The sequence below is a fragment of the Taudactylus pleione genome, unplaced genomic scaffold, assembly GCF_031769625.1.
Source record: "Taudactylus pleione unplaced genomic scaffold, aTauple2 ptg000061l, whole genome shotgun sequence".
NCBI classification, from domain to species: Eukaryota; Metazoa; Chordata; class Amphibia; order Anura; family Myobatrachidae; genus Taudactylus; species Taudactylus pleione.
In genome coordinates this window covers 12308075-12330130 of record NW_028284463.1, presented here as the reverse complement: position 1 = coordinate 12330130, position 22056 = coordinate 12308075, and the positions used below count along the sequence as shown (strand labels likewise).

The 22056-nt window shown below is 46.8% G+C and overlaps 2 protein-coding genes across 4 annotated transcripts in view; one reads left to right on the top strand and one right to left on the bottom strand.

Moving 5' to 3' along the window:
• CORO7 (coronin 7) overlaps positions 1-22056 on the top strand; it is a 140158-nt gene that overhangs the window by 64383 nt on the left and 53719 nt on the right. The gene's annotated exons all lie outside the window — the stretch shown is intronic.
• On the bottom strand, positions 389-21134 carry VASN (vasorin). 3 transcript variants are annotated; one of them, XM_088464733.1, is made up of 2 exons: positions 20848-21134; positions 389-3093 (listed from the first exon to the last, which is right to left on the bottom strand). In XM_088464733.1, exon 2 carries the CDS (start codon positions 3081-3083, stop codon positions 1116-1118), a length of 1968 nt encoding a protein of 655 aa, XP_088320859.1. In that variant the 5' UTR covers positions 3084-3093; positions 20848-21134; the 3' UTR covers positions 389-1115. The 3 variants fall into 3 exon arrangements, with proteins under 3 accessions (XP_088320859.1, XP_088320860.1, XP_088320858.1); XM_088464734.1 differs by lacking the exon at positions 20848-21134 and adding an exon at positions 10748-10976; XM_088464732.1 differs by lacking the exon at positions 20848-21134 and adding an exon at positions 10798-10958.

Sequence of the window (22056 nt, the reverse complement as noted above, 5' to 3'; positions counted from 1 at the left end):
ACTTAATTTACGCACACGCTTTCCAGTTGGAGCGGTCTGGTTCTAATGTCTTCAGCAGATGAGCCGATACCTCACTTTTTCCCCTGTACTTTATAGCTGTTGGAGAAAAATTGAAAGTGAGAACTTGGCAGACGGTTATAGCCTGCGGAATGGCCACGTAACCTTACAGAGCACGGCAATGTGTTGTCTGACCTGCAGGACCGCGTGCCGGTTCTGCAAAGCAATCTACCCTCTCTGTATATGCTGCGTCTGCAGCCTGCAACCCTCCGGGGAGTTTGGAACTACAAGTGCCAGACTGTCTTGCCTGTATGTCATTACAGAACTATAATGCTGTACTGCTTGAGTAACATACAAGTAAATAAAAAAATAAAACCAAAAACCAGACACATAAAAAGAATCAATATTTATTACATGGCGGACAATTATTACGGATTGGCGCCACCTTGTCCAGCAATCGGCGCCTTGTACCCCGCCATCCCCAAATTTCCATCACATTATTGTTCATAGTCAGTACAAATTACTTGTCCACCTTCACAAGAATAGGGTGCATGCATTTAAATTTCTTAGCACAGTAATTAAATGGTGATCTGTCCAGTCACGTAAGTGCCCCTCCAGGTTAGAAGGTTTGTAAGTTATTGTTTGTTTTTAGTTTTTCCTTTTGTCTTTTTCTTAGCTATAATGTCTCTCCAGGACCTTGCGTGGCCTGTAGCCATAAACCAACCTGTGCTATCAGGGCACGGGTTCTCCTGGCCGGAGACCGAGCCCCAGCATTGAGCATCCTTCTAACTTAGAAACATCTGTCTGTCCGATGTCGTAAGAAAAGACCCCCATCAGTCAAAGGGCGTTTCGGGCTCCTTAATGTTATTAATCATATGAGCGTTGGCGTGCGATTGTTTCTGCACATTACCTCCTGCTCATCATCTGTAATTTGGAACACCAAGCGGATCAGCCCTCCCTTGTTGTCCTCTGCCCAAAAAGCCTTGACAGCACAGCTGTCATCTCGTCAGGGCTCCCAGCAAGCTCAGACATGCCCGTATGAAAGATACCTTGGAAATTCCCATTGCTTGGTACTGGGAGTGTGTATGGGTCCATACGTTTGGCGTCAGTCTCCAGCTTTAAAAGTAAGAGCGCGGAATCCGACCTGCAGGGGCATCATTGTTGTTTCCCACTCTCTGCACGAGAGGCTCATCGGACTCGAGCCCCCTTTCGAGGCCGGTTGGACTCTCAGAGAATTTCTTTAACTCTTCTTTCTCTTCAAATGCTGTTTTGACACCTTCCAACTCCAGAGGCCCTCCGTTCTCGCCCGCGTGCGCCTTTTCTTTGCGCCTCCGTGTATAGAAGACTGCGCTAACTATGACCACCAAGAGGAGGACACCGGCTGCAACAGCAGGCACCAAAACTAATGTCAAACTACCCTCCTGGGTGTGGGTGATGTGGGCACTATGCTTTGGAGATTCCCCTGTAGTCTGTGCCTCCGTACATAGCTCAGCCTGTGGATTTACATCACGCATGGTCCCAAGGCAAAGTTTGTAAGAGCTATTAGCAACCAAATCCCTCAGTGTGTAGTGGTGGAGTGTTGGTGGGAGCTGGTACGTAAAAGGCCGACTGTCTGGCCCAGAGAGATTTTGTACCGTCAGCCTAAGTCCTGGAATATGTTTCTTACTTTGGATATAGCTTTGGAGGTCCACTTTGAGGGAGCTGCCAGTCACTTCAAGGACTTGCAGCTTCATCGAAATCTGCTCTGGGAAGTCTACAGGGGTTAGCGTCAACATCTCGCAGTACATCCCGTAAAATCCAGTTGGACAGTCGCATTCCAGTACCCCAACTGAGTCCAAGCGGCAGAAGCCACCATTTAAGCAAGTTTCAGGGGGGCACAGCTGATCGTATAAAGTGGGTGGAACTAGTTCCTCCTCTATTGGGTGATGGGGTGAAACCGTGGTGGTAGAGTCAGTAGTCGGGATATGTGTTGGCCTAGGATTAGAGGGTGTAGATGGTGCAACTGTGCTGCTAGGCGCTACAGTCGTCGGCACAAAGACCGTTGTAGGTACAGGGCATCCGAATTCAACGCTCTGCAGATTTCGCAAGATCTTACCAGCGTTTTTGGGAGGGAAGTGGCAGCGCGTTTCATCTGAGCGCATAAGAGTGACCCCACTGATCCTCAGCCACTCTGTTAGCCAGCTTAGTAGGCACACGCAATTGAAAGGGTTTTCTGCCAGGCTCACCCCACGAAGGCGTGATGAAAATTGGAATAGACTCTTTGGCAAAGTGTGCAGGCTTAACCCACTTAAGTCTAAGTCTTGTAATCCGCTAAGGCCAGAAAAGTCATCCGGTTGAAGCTGAGAGATTGCAGTGTTGCCGGCAAGGTTGAGTTTGGTTAAGCCGCGTAGACCAGCGGGCACCTTGCTCAGCTGATTATCCGATAGGTCCAGTTCATGAAGATTCTTTAGGCCATTGAGAAGATCTGTTGGTACCTCTTTCAAACCTAAACCAGCCAAACGTAAAGTCTCAATATTGCTGGCATGGAATGCCCCAGGTTGGATTGCAGGAATAGCGTTATAGCTCAGATCCAGGAGCAGAAGGTAGGGGAGGGCGAAGGCTGGAGGGACTACCAATTGGTTTTTTGTCAACTTGAGCTCCAGGAGGTTCTCAAGGCCCCTGAAGGCATCTGGGTGGATGCTGCGAATGTGGTTCTCGCTGAGGTATAACCTCTCTAGTCGGCCCAGCCCCTGAAAGGTCTCCGCAGAGATCTCGCTAATCTGGTTGGATGAAAGGTCCAGGTTGCTGAGGTTCGCCAGGCTTTTGAAGACCCCTCCGGGTAGTTTAGACAACTTGTTATGAGACAAGTCTAAGAGCTGCAGGTCCCACAGGCCGGAGAAGCTGCTTTCCTCTACCAGAGTGATGCCATTTTCAAAGAGATAGAGGCTGATGGTGTTCTGGGGTATGCTGCGGGGAAAGTTGGGGCTCTTGCGGTTCATGCAGAAGATGGTAAATGGCTGGCTGCATAGGCAGCCGTCTGGGCAGCCTTCGATGAGGACGGTGAATGCCATGTTCAGCAGGACAGTCCGTGCGAAGAGGAGATACATGTTGCAAATTCTGTTAAAAAAACAAAAAAACAAAAGTTAATATTAATGCACGGTACTGTGATCACAGGCAATAAACGGACCCCTGAGCATGAAGATACATAAGCAATGCTAGCATGGCATGCCCTGACAGAGTACTTCTGACTTGTCGTGAAATAGTTAACAATATATCTTGGCATTTGTACCCCTATCATTATGGTTAGATGACCTTTCATCTCCAGCACAAGAAGGGCTTGTGCCTGTCAGGCCATGCCCTGTGTGTATAAACAGAGCCCCTACGGTATGTAGGCCCCCTCCCCTATCTGTCACTTCTAAAACATCATGTAGATAAAAGGCGGTGTCCCAGGCCACACAGCCCTGCACAGAAACGCTGCTACTGACACCTAACCCCTGTCTATACAGTCACTGCCTCACACACACACACAGCACTCCGACTGGTTCCTTTACACACTGTGCCTCACACATCACTCCGACTGGTACCTTTACACACTGTGCCTCACACACACAGCACTCCGACTGGTTCCTTTACACACTGTGCCTCACACATCACTCCGACTGGTTCCTTTACACACTGAGCCTCACACACACAGCACTCCGACCTGGTTCATTTACACACTGTGCCTCACACACACATCACTCCAACTGGTTCCTTTACACACCGTGCCTCACACACAGCACTCCGACTGGTTCCTTTACACACTGTGCCTCACACACACAGCACTCCGACTGGTTCCTTTACACACTGTGCCTCACACACACAGCACTCCGACTGGTTCCTTTACACACTGTGCCTCACACACACAGCACTCCGACTGGTTCCTTTACACACTGTGCCTCACACACACAGCACTCCGACTGGTTCCTTTACACACTGTGCCTCACACACACAGCACTCCGACTGGTTCCTTTACACACTGTGCCTCACACATCACTCCGACTGGTTCCTTTACACACTGTGCCTCACACACACAGCACTACAACTGGTTTCTTTACACACTGTGCCTCACACACAGCACTCCGACTGGTTCTTTTACACACTGTGCCTCACACATCACTCCGACTGGTTCCTTTACACACTGTGCCTCACACACACAGCACTCCGACCTGGTTCCTTTACACACTGTGCCTCACACACACAGCACTCCGACTGTTTCCTTTACACACTGTGCTTCACACACACAGCACTCCGACTGGTTCCTTTACACACTGCGCCTCACACACACAGCACTCCGACTGTTTCCTTTACACACTGTGCCTCACACACACAGCACTCCGACTGGTTCCTTTACACACTGTGCCTCACACACACAGCACTCCGACTGGTTCCTTTATACACTGTGCCTCACACACACATCACTCCGACTGGTTCCTTTACACACTGCCTCACACATCACTCCAACTGGTTCCTTTACACACTGTGCCTCACACACACATCACTCCGACTGGTTCCTTTACACACTGTGCCTCGCACACAGCACTCCGACTGGTTCCTTTACACACTGTGCCTCACACACACATCACTCAGACTGGTTCCTTTACACACTGTGCCTCACACACACATCACTCCGACTGGTTCCTTTACACACTGTTCCTCACACACACATCAGTCCGACTGGTTCCTTTACACACTGTGCCTCACACACACATCACTCCGACTGGTTCCTTTACACACTGTTCCTCACACACACATCACTCCGACTGGTTCCTTTACACACTGTGCCTCACACACACAGCACTCCGACTGGTTCCTTTACACACTGTGCCTCACACATCACTCCAACTGGTTCCTTTACACACACTGCCTCACACACACAGCACTCCGACTGGTTCCTTTACACACTGTGCCTCACACACCACTCCAACTGGTTCCTTTACACACACTGCCTCACACATCACTCCAACTGGTTCCTTTACACACTGCCTCACACATCACTCCCAACTGGTTCCTTTACACACTGTGCCTCACACACACATCACTCCGACTGGTTCCTTTACACACTGTGCCTCAGACACACATCATCAGACTGGTTCCTTTAAACACTGTGCCTCACACACACATCACTCCGACTGGTTCCTTTACACACTGTGCCTCACACACACAGCACTCCGACTGGTTCCTTTACACACTGTGCCTCACACACACAGCACTCCGACTGGTTCCTTTACACACTGTGCCTCACACACACATCACTCAGACTGGTTCCTTTACACACTGTGCATCACACACACATCACTCGGACTGGTTCCTTTACACACTGTGCCTCAGACATCATTCCGACTGGTTCCTTTACACACTGTGCCTCGCACACAGCACTCCGACTGGTTCCTTTACACACTGTGCCTCACACACACAGCACTCAGACTGGTTCCTTTACACACTGTGCCTCACACACACAGCACTCAAACTGGTTCCTTTACACACTGTGTTAACAATGAGGGGGACACAAAAGGGAAGGGTTCCTCACCACAATGGTTACATTGAGAGAAATCTCATCTTCATTATATATTCTAATGTCAGTCGCTATTGCCACCTCTATAATAACCACTGGTATACAATAATGGCTGTTAATGAAAGTGGGTGGTGGTGGTGCTACTGAGAGTTGAATCCGTATGTACAAAGAAAGTTGTTCCAAGAGGAACGCACAAAGAACTCTATAGGGGAGCACTCTCATAGCCAGATATATGAACAGGTTTTTTAAAACATAACTTTTATTGCTATATTGTTAAAATTGACATAGACATCACATTAGACCAGTGATTCCCAACCTTGGTCCTCAAGGCACACTAACAGTCTTGGTTTTTGTGTTATCCATGCTAAAGCACAGATGATTAAATCAAAATAACTGAGGTACTAATTAAGTCACTTGTGCTCAAGTATGGCTATCCCTAAAACCTGGACTGTTAGTGTACCCTTAGGACTGTGGTTGGGAGCCCCTGCAGTAGATGATTAAATTCTAAACAAAAAAATGATGAATGAATAAATAGAAGAGTTAACTTTTGTTATCTCTTCTATTTATGATTGTTATCTAGTCCCTACATATGCCGAAATATAGAGAAGAAAAAATGACAAAACATAACAATTAACGTGTATATATAAGTCAAAATATAGCACACAATCTTAGATATAAAGCAAATTTTATAGCATATTGATGATAAGAACATCTGTTGTGAAATCGTGTATGATTCTCAAATAAGCTGTACAGAGAGGGGAGACTAGGTCGGTGTATAGGGGATTCTGCTGCTCCCCCTCCTGCCAGTGGTAGAGGAGGGGGAGTGAGAGATCCACTAAGTGCTGGCACCCCTAGATACCACAGAAAGCACCAGTTCTCGTCTTCAGCTTTTCATTTCTGCTTTCGGTGGTCATTGCAAAGGTCATCAGACAACCGAGAGAACGAATGAGCTGGTATGGGAACAAATGAGAAAGTATAGGCTAGAAAGTGCATATGCTGTACCCGATGGCATAACTTTTCCCTGAGAGCCTAAACTTTACTGTGTGTCATCAATGTACAGACCTTTTGAGCGCACGGGGTATGTGATTGTATCTATTGCGGTCTATCTGGGTAACAGATGTCTTTAAATTAGGCTTGTTAAACCGAACTATCCTGAGTTTCCACAGGCATCCTAAACGTTTGCTGGATAGTGATCTACGGGCAAATATATGTTCAGCTTTGAATGATTAAGCACATGCACTTCACTCATTTTGAGATCTTGACTACTAGGGTTTTTATTCTCTCTGTGATCAATTGAATTATCAGCCAATTAGGAGATGTGCATGACATTTAGTCAGGATTTACTTGTTTAGCCATCATATATCCATATGCACTTTTTTTTTAAATGTCCATAAAATCCTACTCTGGAAGATGAAGTAAATACAAATACTACAGCTCAGAATCGTTTTGTAAATGAACATGTCATTATTGAGTTATCCACCACACAACGATATATGGCTCAAGATAGTACTTAATTGCACTTTATTGAGGGACATTTTTTGGATTTGTCTCTCAAAGAATAAATGTTCACATTCTGCTATTTTGCGCAGAATATGCACTTTCTAGCCTATACTTTCTCATTTGTTCCCATACCAGCTCATTAGTTCTCTCATCGGTTGTCTGATGACCTTTGCAATGACAATCGAAAGCAGAATTGAAAAGCTGAGAACCGGTGCTTTCTAGGGGTGCCCGCACTTATACCTCTTTTACACCAGAGCTAAAACCCGGGTTATTGCAGGGGTAACCCGGGTAGCTCTTTGGTGTAAAAGGGGACAGGGTTGGATTCCTGGGTGGAGTGACTCGGCAATCCAACCCAGGTAACTTGCAGGATTTAACACTGGAATAACCCATGAAACCCTGCAGTGTAAACGGCGCGATCCGGGTCACGATGACCTGGAACGCGCCACATGCCGGCCAATTGGTCGGCTTCAGTGGCGCTTGGAGATGATGTCATCCCCAAATGTCCACTTCCACACCGGAAGAGCGGGGTCACTGCAGACCCGGCTCCGGTGTGAACGCAGCCGACTCTGGAATATCCTGGGTCGGCGCGGCTACATTACGGGTCTGATCCGGTTTGGAACCCTGTTCCAATCTCTGGGTCAGACCTGGAATTTAGGTATAAAAGCGTTATATGTGGATCTCCCACTCCCTCTCCTCTACCACTGGCAGGAGGGGGGAGCAGCAGAATCCCCTATACACCGACCTAGTCTCCCCTCTCTGTACTGCTTATTTGAGAATCATACACGATTTCACAACAGATGTTCTTATCATCATCAATATGCAATAGAATTTGCTATATATCTATATATATATATATATATATCTATATATATATATATATATATATATATATATATGTGTGTGTGTGTGTGTGTGTGTTTTGTCATTTTTTTCTTCTCTATATTTTGCTGTATGTTGGGACTAGATAACAATCCCTAATCTCTTCTATTTATTCATTCATCATTTTTTTTGTTTATAATTTGTCTACTGTGACGTCTGTCAATTTTAACAATATAGCAGTCTTTAATAAAAGTTATGTTTTAAAAAACCTGTTTATATATCTGGCTATGAGAGTGCTCCCCTATAGAGTTCTTTGTGCATTCCTCTTGGAACAACTTTCTTTGTACTCCTTTACACACTACTGTGCCACACACAGCTGCAGTCCCTTCTCTAAACACTGCATCACACAGACACACTTCTATAGTCTTTGCCTCACATAGACACTTCTATAGTCCCCTCTCTAGTCTCTGCCTCACATAGACACTTCTATAGTCCCCTCTCTATAGTCCTCCCGCACACACACACTTCTATAGTCCCCGCTCTGTAGTCTTTGCCTCACACACACACACTTCTATAGTCCTCCTGTGCACACACACACACTTCTTTAGTCCTCCCGCACAGAGACACACTTCTATAGTCCTCCCGCACACAGACGCACTTCTATAGTCCTCCCGCACACAGACGCACTTTTATAGTCCTCCCGCACACAGACGCACTTTTATAGTCCTCCCGCACACAGACACACTTTTATAGTCCTCCCGCACACAGACACACTTTTATAGTCCTCCCGCACACAGACACACTTTTATAGTCCTCCCGCACACAGACACACTTTTATAGTCCTCCCGCACACAGACACACTTTTATAGTCCTCCCGCACACAGACACACTTTTATAGTCCTCCCGCACACAGACACACTTTTATAGTCCTCCCGCACACAGACACACTTTTATAGTCCTCCCGCACACAGACACACTTTTATAGTCCTCCCGCACACAGACACACTTCTATAGTCCTCCCGCACACAGACACACTTCTATAGTCCTCCCGCACACAGACACTTCTATAGTCCTCCCGCACACAGACACACTTCTATAGTCTCCGCTCTGTAGGCCTCACACACACACACTTCTATAGTCCTCCCCTCACACACACACTTCTATAGTCCTCCCCTCACACACACACTTCTATAGTCCTCCCCTCACACACACACTTCTATAGTCCTCCCCTCACACACACACTTCTATAGTCCTCCCCTCACACACACACTTTTGTAGTCCTCCTCTCACACAGACACACTTGTATAGTCCTCCCCTCACACAGACACACTAATATAGTCCTCTCTCCACACACAGACACACTTCTATAGTTCCCCCCTCACACAGACACACTTCTATAGTCTGCAATATATAGTCTCTGCCTCACACAGACACTTCTATAGTCCTCCCCTCACACAGATACACTTATATAGTTCTCCCGCACACACACACTTCTGTAGTCCTCCCCTCACACAGACACACTTATATAGTCCTCTCCGCACACAGACACACTACTATAGTCTGCAATCTGTAGTCTCTGCCTCACACACACACTTCTATAGTCCTCCCCTCACACACACACTTTTGTAGTCCTCCTCTCACACAGACACACTTGTATAGTCCTCCCCTCACACAGACACACTTATATAGTCCTCCCCTCACACAGACACACTAATATAGTCCTCTCTCCACACACAGACACACTTCTATAGTTCCCCCCTCACACAGACACACTTCTATAGTCTGCAATATATAGTCTCTGCCTCACACAGACACTTATATAGTCCTCCCCTCACACAGACACACTAATATAGTCCTCTCTCCACACACAGACACACTTCTATAGTTCCCCCCTCACACAGACACACTTCTATAGTCTGCAATATATAGTCTCTGCCTCACACAGACACTTCTATAGTCCTCCCCTCACACACACACTTTTGTAGTCCTCCTCTCACACAGACACACTTGTATAGTCCTCCCCTCACACAGACACACTTATATAGTCCTCCCCTCACACAGACACACTAATATAGTCCTCTCTCCACACACAGACACACTTCTATAGTTCCCCCCTCACACAGACACACTTCTATAGTCTGCAATATATAGTCTCTGCCTCACACAGACACTTATATAGTCCTCCCCTCACACAGACACACTAATATAGTCCTCTCTCCACACACAGACACACTTCTATAGTTCCCCCCTCACACAGACACACTTCTATAGTCTGCAATATATAGTCTCTGCCTCACACAGACACTTCTATAGTCCTCCCCTCACACAGATACACTTATATAGTTCTCCCGCACACACACACTTCTGTAGTCCTCCCCTCACACAGACACACTTATATAGTCCTCTCCGCACACAGACACACTACTATAGTCTGCAATCTGTAGTCTCTGCCTCACACACACACACTTCTATAGTCCTCCCCTCACACACACACTTCTATAGTCCTCCCCTCACACACACACTTCTATAGTCTGCAATCTGTAGTCTCTGCCTCACACAGACACACTTCTATAGTCCTCTCCTCACACACACACACACACACACACTTCTATATCACACACACACACACACTTCTATAGTCCTCCCCTCACACACACACACTTCTATAGTCCTCCCCTCACACACACACACTTCTATAGTCCTCCCCTCACACAGACACACTTCTATAGTCCTCCCCTCACACAGACACACTTATATATTCCTCCCCTCACACAGACACACGTCTATAGTCTGCAATCTATAGTCTCTGCCTCATACAGACACACTTCTATAGTCCCCCTCCCCCCACTCTATAAGCTGAATTGCATGTACATAAAGTTGTTATTTGAGAATTCCCACCACTCTCTTGCAGATCCCTGCAGCACGCAGGACATGGGCAGCATTCTTACATGAGTGCACTGTGCCAGAGTTCCCATCCGCATGAGCACACCTTAGATCAGCACAGATAGAATGTGTGTAGGTCTGTATCGGAGCCTGTACTGACAGAGTTAAGGAAGGGGTCAGTAGGAGGCAGGTAATATTCTGAGGAATGTGCAGCTGTGAGAGGGGGGGGGGGGGAGGCAGAGGTGAGAGCAGGGAATGGACTGGAATAGAGGAATAAGTGCAGAGATGTTGCAGATGGTGCTGAGAGGAGGGGCAGTTTGGTAATTGCTATCAGGGGGGCATACAAGGCTTGTGTGTCTGGAGAAATGGGGCTGGGGAGAGTGTCATCCTGTCAGGAGGAAACTTTACACATAAAATACCCAGATGAGATTTTCCTTCCTTCTATAAAAGCCTCACAGTTTTTTTTAAAGGTCCAGCATTGATACCTTTATATAAGAGCATGTTACAGGCTTGTTGGGTGTCCCTTTCTGAACAGAAACATTGGATTGGTTGCTATGGGTTACAGCATGCTTTTTATTAATGTTCTAAAATGTCCTGTTCCCGTTTTCCCAGTTATTTCATAGTCCAATCATCTGGTGTGAACTAAAGGTGTTTCTTAATGCAGTTTATGTAAAGCCTTTAGCTTGTTGCATCTCGCTCTGCCCTGTTCCCCAAACCCCGCTACCTTGGTGACTCTGCCTCAGCTACATTCTACATGTCCAGTCCCTCTCACTGTCCTGCCGTTTCCTCCTTCACAACATAGTCCTTATCCGTCTGTGTCTCACTCAGCATGTAACCAAAACACTGGTCCCTTCACTTACTATTCTCTCCCGCTTGGACTACTGCAACCTCCTCCTGGCTACCCTGCCTCTCTTCCACCTTTCTCCCTCTCCCATCCGAGTCTTAGCTCCGTCTCCGGCAGCTCCACAGCACCTCTTTATGAATCCTTACCCGTCCCCTCCAGAAGATGAGCTAATTTTTACATCACAATCACAGTCTGTGCCCGATTCAGTCCCGTTCGCTAGGCTGCGTTCGCACGTAGCCTGCCGATGTTTGCAATCTGCGCATGCGTATAAGACTCAATGCGCGTGCGCGAACCAGTCCATGCGATCGCCAGTTGTACACAGACGCCTCGCTAGATTGAGTGACAGGACGAGCCGTTTGAGGGTGGTAACGGGTTGGTCGATGGAAACGGGGAGTGGTGGTGTGAATGCAGGCATGTCTGAGCGTCTTAACGCCGTTTCAGAGGCGTGCATATTAAGACGCAGCGCAATAATACACGTCACGTGGCTGAATTACACACTGCAGCACTCGCAGGGCTTGCGGTAGGATATGGTCAGCCACAAGTGCTGGGTATGGGTCCGATGTTACTCGATGTTACCGATTGTTGCATACACTTCCTGGAGATGACGTGTATCACTAAGGGAAAGTGGCCGTCTTAAGACAGGCTGGTGGGCGTCTAAATACGCATAGCGATCGCACGCCAAGACATGGTGAGCGTGCTAATGCCTTGCTGTGCGATCGCGGGATTTGCATATTTTGGCAGCTGACGGCTGCGTGCGAACGCATCCTAGCGAGCGGGTTTGAATCGGCTAAGTTCAGAAAGGGCGCATCGATGGTATTACGGGCTACGTACAGTTGTGTGCTTGTGTACATACGCCTGTCTTCAGATTAATCTTTAACACCAAGGATAGGGCTGGTGTAAGTATGCTCTAATGGTGATAGAGTATCAACTATCAAACCTAGTGTTCGGAGGAGGTCCGGCACGTGGACGAACATCGCATTTAGCTCTTCGCACGCAATGCGCAAGCGATAATAGCTGACTCTCATTCAGCCCACTGTGGCTTCCAGCAAGGTGAGCTGCAGCGCTATCCGGCTGAGGATAATGGGGGGCATGGGGAGAATATATAGGGAGGGTTATGCTTATTATATTTGAGAACAATTCATTTATTCAGTCTAAACTATTAAGTGGTATAAATTTTAGCAGTATGTTATTTCTTGGCTCAGTTGGGCGAAGCTGCTAATAAAACATTTAACAATCTTATTAAAGGCACACGAGTGACCCAGCTCTAAGTCCTGCTGCTATGAGAAATAGGTGCTGTCCTTAGTCATCTGTCTGTGAGTGTTACAGAGTCACCGTCTCATTGAAGAGGACTCTGGAAGAAACTCCCCAAAGTATCACGCCCTTCTTATTAAATGTGGCGTAAACGGTTTAACTAGTTCTCCTAAAACCTCTGTGAATATTGTATATGTCTGTAAGCCTTGCTATCACACTAGGCTACCTTGCTTGGACTACTATCCCTATCGTGCACACTGCAAATGACTGGAAAGGCAGCGTAGTGGTTAACCCTAAATTAAATTCTAACCCCAGGGTTCTATCTTCATGGAGTTCTAGTTTGTCCCCATTGGGTGCTCTGATCCCCTTGCACTGTCAAACCAGCTCCTGTTAAACTACACATCCCAGAATGCCCTGCTACACCTTTAGCATTCCCTTACAGCAAAAAATGTGGCAGGGCTTGCTGGTACATGTAGTTCCACAGCAACTGGAGTGCCACACTTTGCCTAGCACTGCTCTGGAATATGTTAGCGTCTTATAAATGAGATAATAACAATGATGTAGTATGTAGGTGGCTTTAATAACCAAAGGATTGTTATTCTATATTTAGAAAGTACAAACCGATTCTGAAAACCGTAACCCAAAGCAGCCAATCAGAAATCTGGTTTCATTGTCTGACTTTCACCATCAAAGCTCACTTCTCATTGGTTTCTATCAGTCCCTGCACATTTTTGCTTTTGCACTTTCTTAGTAAATAACTCCCATTAAAGAATTATTGAGATCTATTAACATTAGACACTCTTTTCTACAGTTCGCTTGCTATAAACGTATTATCAAATGCACAAATAAATAACTTTTTGTCCAGTGATAAAAGGCTCTATAATCCTTGTAGGCATCCAGGTGTGTGCATGCAAATCTTCCTGTGGCCACAGGAAATGTGCAGCTATAAACAGCATTCTGTAGTGGTGTTATGTAAGTGGCCCAAGGGCAAGCCCCATTGTAAGCCGGCACTATGTTGCTAGGAATCCCGGTTTAGGCCTTATTATCTCCTGCCCTCGCCTGTCTGTCTCTGGACATCTGCAGCCAAACTCTGCAGGTCAGGACACGAGGGACCTTCTGGTCAGGAGTCTGACTATCCATCTCCCACCCAGCTCTAACAGACCCACCGAAATCTGTTGTGATTACGCTTAAAATGTGAAGCACATGGGTTTCGGAAAACCGCATTAGTTATAATGTGACGCTGTATCACTTAGCGGATATCGTCAGCCGGGATTATGAGCTGTACATAAATAAACAACTAAATAAAAATAGCTTATTTCATCCAAGCAGTAGCTGGGTTGGGGATGGGTTAATATAGCAAAAGCGGAGGGGGTCACTGATCTCGGGAGCACTTTTCACTGATAGAAAAAATAAACTTTAGGACAGTGACATTGTGTCAGATTGTTCAGCTTCCTATGCTGATTGGCCTGTAGAACATAGCAAGTCAATAGCTATCAGGTCCGCAGAACGTCATGGAAACTGTTTCCTGCTGCGCCAATGGTCTATGCAGAGCTTTTCTGCATCAATGGACTATGCAGAGCTTTTCTGCATCAATGGACTATGCAGAGCTTTCCTACGCCAATGGTCTACGCTGAGTTTTCCTGCACCAATGGTCTATGCGGAGCTTTCCTGCACCAATGGTCTATGCAGAGCTTTTCTGCACCAATGGACTATCCGGAGCTTTCCTGCGCCAATGGTCTATGTTGAGTTTTCCTGCACCAATGGACTGTGCAGAGCTTTTCTACGCCAGCGGTCTATGCAGAGCTTTCCTGCGCCAATGGTCTACGCTGAGTTTTCCTGCACCAATGGACTGTGCAGAGCTTTTCTGCACCAATGGTCTATGCGGAGCTTTCCTGCACCAATGGTCTATGCAGAGCTTTTCTGCACCAATGGACTATCCGGAGCTTTCCTGCGCCAATGGTCTACGTTGAGTTTTCCTGCACCAATGGACTGTGCAGAGCTTTTCTACGCCAGCGGTCTATGCAGAGCTTTCCTGCACCAATGGTCTATGCAGAGTTTTCCTGCACCAATGGACTGTGCAGAGCTTTTCTACGCCAGCTATCTATGCAGAGCTTTCCTGTACTAATATCTATGCAGAGCGGAAATGTGATCCTCGCATGTAGTCCAGCATATAAAAACATCCTGTCACCGTTACCCTGCTTGTGCAGACCTCACAGCCAAGTATAGCACATTATTCACATTCAGCCTGCTGTGTTTCCAGGCAAAGTATACAGTATGTGCCATTGCGTCTTTCATAAAGTAGCTCAGGTGACACAGAAGTAGTGCCTCATTGCCTCGGTCATGTCAGTGGTGTCCAGTCATAAGGTTCAGCCCACAAAATGGCTGCCGCCACAGTGTGTGAGTGACAGCCATACTCAGAAGGACTGTGCGCTTATGGGGGGAGATGTACTAAGCCTTGAAGGGTGATAAAGTGGATGGAGATAAAGGGCCTGATTCAGGGTTTGGGCGCTAATGCGATCGCAGCTGCGATTTCGCTCGTAACGCAGCAGCGAAGATATGGTAATGTCTACAAAGATCACCCGAGCATAAGGACGCCCACTGCTGCCTCCTTACCTGCGTGCGACGATGCATACCTGCGTAAATAACGGTAACCTCGCCGCACATCGGCGGTCATCTTGGCCTTGCGGCAGTTCTGACCGCCGGCATCTCTTCAGACACGCAGCGCTGTGTATGCTCTCTCAGTAGCTAGTTCATGCACGCCCATGTAAGTGGACAGACACTGCGTTTCTCAGACCTCCCCCGTTTCCACCCCCAAACGCTGACAACCTGTCACTCACACTGCGATGAACTCCTATGTACTTCTGTGATCGTGGTGCAATCGCTGCACACGCGCATTGTGGCTTATATGCATGTGTGATGGCAAACAATCGCTCGATTGCGTGCATAGTCGCCATTGCGTCCGTCTCTCAGGCCCAAAGTGCCAACCAATCAGCTCTTAACTGTCACTTTACAGGCTGTTTGAAAAATAACACAGTTAGGAGCTGATTGGTTGGTACTTTGTCTCCACTTTATCACTCTCTCAAGGCTCAGTAAATCTCCCCCTAACTGTCAGTGCGATTAGTACTTTCTACAGAGTTGATGGACTGTATTCTATAGAATATTGTATTTTGCTACACAAGGTATGTAGGCTGCAGGTTAACTGTGAAGCACTTTTATACCTCACTCCTCGGTAATATCCAGAAAACGGATTACTAGCATAGTATTGGGTTAACCTTGATAAAGTTCTACTTATTCAAAAAAAAAAAAAGATACCATAACACTATGTATATGATATTCACCAACCAGACCATGTTTATTATGTCAGTGATCATTACCTATTCCTTGCATATCATTGCTCATTGTTACCAATTTTGCACTGTACCCCCTTAGCCAGTGTGCTACTGCAGAGTATCTTGCATGGACCTGTATGTCTGCAGAGTATTGCACTTATAAGTATGCCTCCCCAGTAACCATAAAAGTATTACCCATCATAGCCCTGGGGTGAGTGTATATAATTATGCTTTGTGATTTCCTAAGACTTTGCAATACAATGCCTATTATAAGCCAGCTAGGATGATTTCCAGCCTCCCACTCCTTAGCCATTTATGTGAAGCATTGCCTTATTGTCATGTTCTCCCTTAATGACGCCCGACCTGTCTATACATCGGCTCGCTGTATGTTTTGGCTGTAAAATCACAGCAACTTAAGATATTAAAGCTTAATAAAGATCTGCCGAGGAGAAGCCTCCGTCCCTGTTCTTGGTAATGATAGGGAGTTGGGACACGGCCCTTAATGCCTTATGGTAATGATGATTAGTCTGTCGTGGCCCTGTCTTTTTTAACACCTTCCTTGCCAAAATGGGTTTGCTCAATGTGTAGGTAGTGTTAGATTCTTGGAACTAGCGGCATTCATTTAAAATGTTCTTGTTTTATTTCCAGGAGCTGAGTTGCGTAATAGGAGTAGTATATTTTCTGGAAATATACTTTTGCGCTAGTTCTAAGCTCTGCAAAACACTTTGTGTATTACTAAGGTGTACTGCAAAATACTTTGATATATACTGTATGTGAGCCAACCCTAGTGACTTTCCCCTGTGGCCTAGGGACACTGTCACTAGCGGACTATTGCCTCCCAGCAGTCTCGCCTAAATCCTGCACTTTACCCCAGTGCGAGCACTAGCCATAGTCTCTCACAAAGGTAACAATTTCACCTGACAAAGGTATGTGCTGCTTTGAAAATGTGAAAATATTTAGCTATATACACAAGATTGGGTGTTAGCTGTGAGAGCCTTTACACAGATCTATACAAATCAGGGGGGGGGGGGGCGGGTGTGCCGCTAAGGCCTCTGGGTAGACACTATTGTAGAGCCATGTTTGTATGGTGATCTACTTGAAGAGGGAGAGAGAGACATTTGGCAGAGACTGTCGCACGCATTTAAGCCACTGAAGAAAGTACAACAGAGAAGCTTTGCCGGAACGGTGCCAGAATAAACTGCAGGGTGTGAGGAAGCACTTAATACAAATAATTGTGTAGTTAAACAATATGCTTCCCAGCTGACAGAAGTCAGATGTAAATACGGCTTTCTGGATCTCCGTGGTGGAATGTGGTGACGTGATCCGGGTTAGGCAACCCGTGGAGCTCTTAATTGCTGTAGAACTACAAGTCCCGGCATGGACTGGTAGTGCATGCTGGGATCTCTTTATCTTTGTGGGGGAGACAGAATATGGGAGGTCGTGTGGGGACTTGTACTTGCCATTGGAAGGCAACAGTATGGCAGACTATGCAGGGACTTGTAGTTCCCCCCAGCCATTGGAAAGCCAAAGTATGGCAGAGCCAGCAGGAAGTTGTGGTTTCACAATAGCTACATAGAGGCAGCTAGTCACAAAAGCAGAGAGATCACTGATGTTACCCCACACGTGCACAGCAGCAGGTATGAATGTGCACAGACTGGGTGGGCTGAGCTGTTATCTGCCTGCTATAACCCAGCACCTGCAGAACAGCAGCTGGCTGTGTGGGTAGCTGGCAAGCTACTTTAATGACGAAAACTTGGGAAAAGAGCATTCTGAGAATTGTAGTTCAGCAAGCATTGTAGAGCTAGAAGCTAAGTTAGCTGTAAAGTCAGTATTGCAGATCATCTCTCCCTTCACTTGTGTTGGCTTGCATTAGGGGGGGGGGGGGGGGAAGGGAAGAGTTTAGCGTCCATGTGATTGTGTACTCACAAACAAGTACGGGGGGCTCCTCTCCTCCCTACCCAAACCATTCTGGGCACTGCTTCACATACTGCCTGTCCCACCCTGCCTGTAATTATCACCACTCCCCGCGGTTCAGCCACAGAGGCTGGGATGAGGCTCACAGTTGGCAGCTGTATTATTACACCCACCCAGCATAAAAATAAACATGGGGGTCCCCCGGGGGATAGAAGACTTCCAAGATCTGACCCCCTGCTCTCTTATTGGCTGCGTGATACTGGCGATCGGTCCTCCTGAAGTTCCTGCACTAACGCTCTTGCTCGCTGCAATCGTGACCCAGACAGTGGCCCTTAGTCTGTTTGTATGACCCCCCCCCCCCCCTATAGTATGACGCAGGCTTCCGTAGTCGTGACCCGGTAACCGAGCCACTGAGCGAGTCTGATGACACACAGAGATATTTAGGCGTTGTAGTAGAATGCTGGGCTTCCTGATTCCTGTCACTATCGCTCTATTCTTGGCTCGGCCGCAGCCTCTGAGTGATCTTGGTTGTTGTCAGATACAGAGATTAGTGTGAGTGCTGGCAAAAGGGGTGAATTGCCCCCTTATGTATACCACTGCGGCACTGCCAGGCCTCCCTGTAACGCTCTTTACTAGGAACCTCCATACTTTTATTAGGGGTTGATGTATCAAGCAGTGAAAATAGTGGAGAAGTTGGAACAGTGAAAAAGTTGGCCAAAGCAACCAATGAGCATCTACCTATAATGTATAGAATGGACTTTATAAACGCTACTTCAAAACTTGCTATGGGCAACTTCTCCATTGGTCTACATATCTATCTATCTATCTATCTATCTATCTATCTATCTATCTATTTCATATCTACATCTATCTCATATATATCTCATAACTATTTATCTATTTATCTATCTCATAGCTATCTATCTCATAACTATTTATCTATCTCATAGCTATTTATTTATATATCTATCTCATATCTATCTATCTCTCTCATAGATATGAGATAGATATATAGATAAATAGCTATGATAGATAGATGCGATATCTATCTATCTATCTATCTATCTATCTATCTATCTATCTATCTATCTATCTATCTATCTCAACTGGAGGATAAATGGCCAGTTACATGGATTTACCTGTACGGGGAATATGGGGAGTGTAGAGGAGATCTGTGGAAGGGGCATCACAGCGGGAAGCAGGGTAGGAAGAATAGGTGATGCATTATGGAATGCCAGGAGTAATAGTGGTTCCTGGGTGCAGGCATCGGGGCATGAGGGAGAGTGGTAGTATGATAATGGCAATAGAGCACGGATGAGATGGTAATGGTGTAATAAGTACACACGTAATGCGGTGCTTGTGGGGAGTAGAGGCAATAGAACAAAATTATGGAATTAAAGAGAGGTGAGGAGGAGAAATGAGGGATAAAAAGGGAATGAGGAATAGTAACTAAGGGGAGGAGGAGGGGGTGTATAGATGGAAATACTGAGGTCACTGAGAACAAATGATATGGGGATTAGAATAAGTAACTGGGATAAATGGTAGAGAGCAGGGGGTGATGATGTGTTTGGCGCAGGGTAGCAGGGGCCGGTTACCTGGGGTTAGGCCAGTAAATGACAGTATATCAGTGATGTGATTGGGGAATGTTACCTCCATACAGATCGTGAACTGGAGATAACAAAAGTCTGGAAAACTAATATTCTGCATTAAAGATCCGAGTCATAAAACTGTGGCTGTCCCTGGACATGTAGTAGCCATAGCAAAGACCGCAACCATACAAGAGATTATTCTAGTGGAGAAAGGGTTAATCCCATCCAGCAGATCACAGACCCAGATGTGCTGTATGCATCATTTGAAAACAGCGGTGCTGTGGTCTGCCTTGGGGGTACAGCACTCAGCTGTGGGGGTACTGTGCTCTGCTGTTGGGGGTACTGTGCTCTGCTGTTGGGGGTACTGTGCACTGCTGTTGGGGGTACTGTGCACTGCTGTTGGGGGTACTGCACTCTGCTGTGTGTGTACTGCACTCTGCTGTGTGGGTACTGCGCTCTGCCCGGCGTACCCTCTGTTCATGTGTCAGCTTTGTACAGCTTCCAGGCTGCCTCCTCTGCACAGTCAGCTTGCTCTGTGTGTGGGAAGCAGACAGTAGGACTCTGTGTGTAATATGTGTCGGTATGTACTGCTGTGTACCATTGCATCACACCACAGCTCTGAATATCTGCGTGCCGGTGCTAATTTCTGTAGTGTCTGCAGAATATGATGCCTAGGAGTAGGTATCGTGCGTTGTATTAGTAAGCAGAGCACAGACAATGCCGGGCTCTCCAGCTGTTCAGCAATCAGAGGAGAGGTGCAACCGTGGGCACATCAGCTGCTGCGGAGATGGGCAATTGTGGCAGTGACTGCTCCATACCCGCCCTGAGTCTCGTCCGTCCCATCTCTGCTAAATGGTCTCATTTATATAAATGTTTGTATAGCCGGCCGGGGATGCTGCGTTACCCCTTAGCGAGACAGCATTGCAGCGTTACATGAGCATCAGGTGAAGCCACATCTGCGCTGCCTGTTTATTTATCACAGCGCTGTGCTATTTCTCTGCCTTACAGGTAACATAAGCATTGAGTAGTTTGCACTGTACCACGACCTGTCCAGCTTCTGTTTGTGTGCTCTCAGGCTGTGCGTGTTGACAGCGTGTGTAGCGGTGTGTAGTAATTACGTGTGCCGGTGCCGATGTTGTACGTCTAAAACTCACAAATTGAGGATAAAACGAGAGAAGACCGTCTTACCGTCTGTCCCGGGTCTGTGATGGGCCCCCAAGCAATCAAATGACATCCAGAGAGCGACGTCCTCAGCTTTCCGTTCTCCCTGTCTCCTTGAGGTTGACTCCTCGCCTCCTTGTTTCACACCTTTTATTAGTTCTTCAACTTCAAAACTTTTCTGAGCCGCCTTTGTCCTCTCAGACTCTTCCTTTTCTTTTTCTTTTTTTCTTCATCCAAGTTTTCTCTCTCTCACTTCTTCTCCTGCTCCCCCCCTTGCTGGGTCCTGCTTTTTCTACTCTCCTATGCTGGCTGATTTTTTCTGGCTGGGGAAGTGATAGTTTAGCTATTCCAATGCTGTTTGCCTGGGGCAGTGGAGGCGTCACCAGGACAGAGGCAGGACTAAGCTTCCCTCCAGTGCTTGCTAGCTAACCATTGGCCTGGATTAACCCCCCTAAATCATACACCTCCCACCTCCACCTTTCCACTGACCCTGTACCTACAGCCTGCCCAGGGATGTGGATGTGCTCATCTTACATATCTATGCTTTTCATAACTGGCAGGTTTACACAGTGTGACCTCCACGCGACAGGCTGCACAGATAGGCAGGGATATATCTTCTCTCCCAAAACTATCACACTAAGGATAAACTTTAACTCGCAACACATTTAAATGTAACACTACTTGCTTTTTACAGCGACTATGGTCTGTGGCTGCTTTTCCAACTTATTTTCCTACGCCAGTTAGTTAATCTCAGGGTGGAATTATCATTTCATTTTTTAACTAACCTTTCCTGTTTTGTCAGCTCGCTGAACTGTGGGTGGCTAGTGCCAGAGACCCTCAAAATAATTACCCAACGCTGTAACGGCTGCACATCACCCGTTGGTTACCCGTCAGGAGGGGAATTGCAAACAGCGCTGCGTTCGTTTGTAATGCAGCCGTTTGACTGTAGGCCGTAGGGTCAGAGCCTGCGGGTAACGCTGACACAGTGCTGTGTGCATTTGAAGTCCTGGGTGCCAGCTCGGGAAGCAGCAGCGTTGGCACACGGGCAATAGTGAGCTGCGGAGGTCCCTGACATGAAGCACAGATGTCCTGGTACCGGGGGGTGGGGGGGGGGGGACTGGAGGGAATAAAAATAATTTTTGGGTGGAGTCATGCTTTTAAATGATAGTAAAAATTACTTTAATTGTGTTACTGAAGTTTGAAAATAAGTGGGAAAAGCAGGATATTATCACATAA